General features: G+C 47.8%; 2 protein-coding genes across 3 annotated transcripts in view; one reads left to right on the forward strand and one right to left on the reverse strand.

Annotated features, from left to right (window-relative positions):
• Positions 1–1,392, reverse strand: part of LOC103372639 (coiled-coil domain-containing protein 150-like) — a 4,514-nt gene extending 3,122 nt beyond the window's left edge. Inside the window, exons 1-3 of the mRNA XM_008302325.1 lie at positions 1,223–1,392; positions 619–1,008; positions 256–434 (exon numbers count right to left, since the gene is read on the reverse strand). Of these exons, the coding sequence (XP_008300547.1) occupies positions 256–434; positions 619–955 (516 nt within the window). The 5' untranslated portion in view covers positions 956–1,008; positions 1,223–1,392. The remainder of the gene's footprint in view (positions 1–255; positions 435–618; positions 1,009–1,222) is intronic.
• Positions 1,393–3,095: 1,703 nt separating this feature from the next.
• The window catches only part of xaf1 (XIAP associated factor 1), a 7,249-nt gene continuing 6,617 nt past the window's right edge, over positions 3,096–3,727 (forward strand). For both annotated transcript variants that reach the window (XM_008302326.1, XM_008302327.1), the window contains exon 1: positions 3,096–3,234. In XM_008302326.1, the coding sequence (XP_008300548.1) occupies positions 3,188–3,234 (47 nt within the window). In that variant the 5' untranslated portion in view covers positions 3,096–3,187. The remainder of the gene's footprint in view (positions 3,235–3,727) is intronic.

Raw genomic sequence — 3,727 nt, forward strand, 5'->3', positions numbered from 1 at the left:
TGGAAATCCCAGGCTGGGGGATGACATCTCAGTTTTTCCTTTTAAATGAATTTGGATTTCTCAGATGCTGTTTTTGTTTTGAGGGAAAAAACATTTTAAAAGATTTTTATAAGGCTGCAGCATAATGAAATGTGACAAACCAAAGAGGTCTGAATATAACGTATATATTTACCACGACACTAGAGATGGAGAGGAAGACGGCAGGATGGCCAGCTGGTGTACAACATAAGACCTGAATGGTCCTCATAGCATTACCTTGGCAGCAGCAGCTGCCTCCAGCGTCTCCCCCAGCATCTGCACCTGTGTGCGAGCTTCGTCTCTCTCCTGGTAAGCCTGCTGAAGACGACCTCGGAGCCTGATCACCTCCTTTCTGGACGCCTGCTGCTCCTCCTCACTCTCCTGCTGCAGTGCTGCCAGCTGCTGCTTCAAATGGGCTGCACAGGAAAAACACACAACAGAAGAAAGGAGGAAGATTCTGCCCTCGGCTCACTGGACAAGGGTTGCAATCATGACTAGTGTTTGTGGACAAAGCTGCGCTCTGATGGCAGCCGGTCCGTATGCTGTACCGTCTGATGTTTGTCTACATCTCAGGTGGGTAAGAGGATGATCAGACATTACCTGTGTGAGACGGATCCAGCTCTCTTTCAGTCTCCAGGCGGAAGACGGTGAGTTTGAGGGTCTGCAGCAGACTTTCCATGCGAGACACTCGACTCACGAGAGAGTCGCACTTCTGCCAAAGCAAGCTCTCGTCATGACGGGCCCAACAGACCTTCAGGGGGCTGACTGGGTCCATCCTCCCAGGAGATCCCAAAACTTGGTCCCTGGATACCCCGAGTTCACTCACGTCTCGAATAAGAGCCTCAGTCTCCTCCTCGGCCATCAGCAGGCGCTGGTGCAGGAAGGTCAGAGGTTCTGGAGCCCCAGTGCCGAGGGGCGGGACAGCCGGGCAGGACATGAGGGAGTGAGTGACCGGGGTCCACTCCTAAACTGGATCACACATCAGGCTTCCTGGAGACAGAACAAGTTGTTCACAGACATTAGAACTATGAGGCTGGTTCAGCCCTTTGGACAGTAACACCAATCATCAGACTATCAGACCCAGTGGACGGTGCTGTCGCTCCAAATGCTCAGAAACGATCCGGTTGTGATGGAATATTCTCTTTTTTTCCCTGAAATGTCAACATAAGACTTCCGCACTCCGACCTGCCACCAACATGCTCACCTGTCGCCTCAGTCCAAACGCACGCGCAGAGCTCCACAGGCCGGAAGCTCACCGGGTCACGTCTCGGTTTCTAAAATGTCACACTGAGAAGAGTTCCGGGATCCGGTAACCGACTTCCAGATGAAGTTAGACACGAATTACTGCGAGCGACTCGTTTGTTTTTGCGGCCATATTTCAGCAGAAGGGCGCGCGACCAAATCAGAGCAGCAGCGTCCCACCGCTCGTGCACGAGACCGAACCAACCGGACATGCGCGAAACTAAAGTTAAAAACGAAACAGCTAAAAACTATCATAATACTGCAGGTCAGGAGGCACGATGGGAGGAAATGTGAGTTTTTATTTGGACTTACAGGGAAACTAAAGTGGTGAATAAATCCCGCTGTGGCCGCTTCCGGAGTCTGTTCCCATGGCGACGAATCGTCACAACGCCTCCTTCATCAGTAACTGTTTCTTTGCTGCGTTTAGGGACAGTGGGAAATATCAGGGTCATCACTGCAGCGCAACACGTAAGAACACGTTCTGCTGTTGCAGAGAAATAGACAGAAAACCGTTTTTCTTCTAACCGGACAGGAAGTGAAGGAAAGCAGGGAGGAGACAGAAGAGAGTAGAAATACATCTTTAATCCCCATGAAGACATCTGGTTCTTACAGCACAAAGAGTAAAGTCACCATCACCATGAATACTGACTCATCAGCTCTGATGAAGCCTCTTGGATGAAGGTGGAACGTCTTCAAGGAACTCAAGCAGGTCCAGCTGCTACCATTAAACTACCAGAAGAACCAGGACCTGGAGGACTGAGGACCTCCACAGACTGGATATAGTTCACGTGACCTTTGGCCAACAGCTGTGTGGATGTCTGGGCCTCTGTTGGACCCTGGATGGATTTCTCTTCCTTATCAATGTCCAGGCTTCTTCTCTCCTCTTGCCCCAGCTGAGGGGCATCATCCCTCCTACTGGCCCCGTACTCCACACAAACTCCCCCACACCTCTCAAACCTAGAAGGAGAGGTTTTAATGTCATCGTACAAGAAATACAACGAAATGTCGTTTGGCATCATCTTTGCAGCAGCAAACATGGTGACAAGAAAAAAGTTCAAAGGTGATATAAACAATAAAACAGCAGTAAAATATAAAATAAATACCTGTTAAAAGTGCAAAAGAGCATTTGCTCAAATGAGTCTGTAAACTGGGAGAGTCCCGGTTCCTGTGCTGAAAACTAAGAACTCACTCCGAGGACGACAGACCTGCTCTACACGCTCCACATACGCTGCTACTGAAGGAGCTTCAGAGGTTCCTCATCAGGTTGCTGAATTTGAATTTACTTTTCTGTTGTGATTTCTTTTTTAGTTTTGAATCAGAATTCCGTTGACTTGATTGGCCTTTGTGCACGACATGTACATTAGACTTGTTGTTTGGGCTGTAAAGCTGGATTACATCCTGAATGTGAAATGATGGAGATGGTTTCCTTGATCTTGTGTGGCTGTGTGATGACGGAGGTCAGCTGTCCAGGACATCCCTCTAAGTTTGTGTCTGAAAATACCTTTTAACCTGGCAGGTGGAGGACAGCCTGTGTTCTTCTGTCTGGCAGAACAGAATGAGACAAAACAACTCAGCCGTACATGTTCCAGGAAAGTTTCTTGTTTTTGGTATTTTTTTTACTTTTGAGACAATATTTTTTCATTCTTGTATCAGTGAGGGAAGACTGCACATTGAAACACATCTCTGTACAAATCAGCACGACCGAAAAAGTTGAATCAAACCTGTTTGTGTTTTTAAATCAGGTCCACAATAAAAAGCGCTCCTGAATCACAGGTCTCCTGCGCCCCCTTGTGGCAGCAGCGCGGAACAACAACATGTAATGAGGCGCATGATTTCACTTTCTGTTTCGCTGAACCGAATCGAAGAGTAAGCAGACGTTTCAGATTAATCTGCCCCTCTCAGTGGATAGTTGTTAAAGGATTTCAGGATGGAAGACAAGGATGACAAGGAGGCAACACGCACCTGCGGCCAGTGGTGAGACTGAACTTCAGGACAGGACGCACCAAAGTGCTTCAAAGTCCGGTCCTTTAACTTTGCTTTAATCACTGTTCAGAATGTAGGACGCAAAGCAACATGGCTGGTTTGGCTTCACAATTCGGCGCAGAAAAGAATGTAATAGAATGATTGTTTGTTGGTTGAAGAGAAGTTCTATCAGAAACAAGTGCAGCCACCAGGTGAAGATGACACCCAGTGAACATGTCAGAGGACATCTGTAGGAATGTGAATATCAGGCAGTATGAAAGTGTACAACGTTTAAATCGGTGTTTGCAGGAGAAAGTATTGAAGGTGAGTCAGAGGAGTTTAGTGTCCTGTCACTCCGGATTCAGCTCAGACTTTGTTGTGAACGGGGCACATTGATCCAGAGGCCTTCTCTGGAGTTTAGAGACAATCAGAGGAAAACAAGGAGCAGACTTTCACTTTCACTCTAAAGCTCCTGACAGGGACAGACAGACAGACAGACAGACAG

Source organism: Stegastes partitus, unplaced genomic scaffold (genome assembly GCF_000690725.1).
Source record: "Stegastes partitus isolate 25-593 unplaced genomic scaffold, Stegastes_partitus-1.0.2 Scaffold1795, whole genome shotgun sequence".
NCBI classification, from domain to species: domain Eukaryota; kingdom Metazoa; phylum Chordata; class Actinopteri; family Pomacentridae; genus Stegastes; species Stegastes partitus.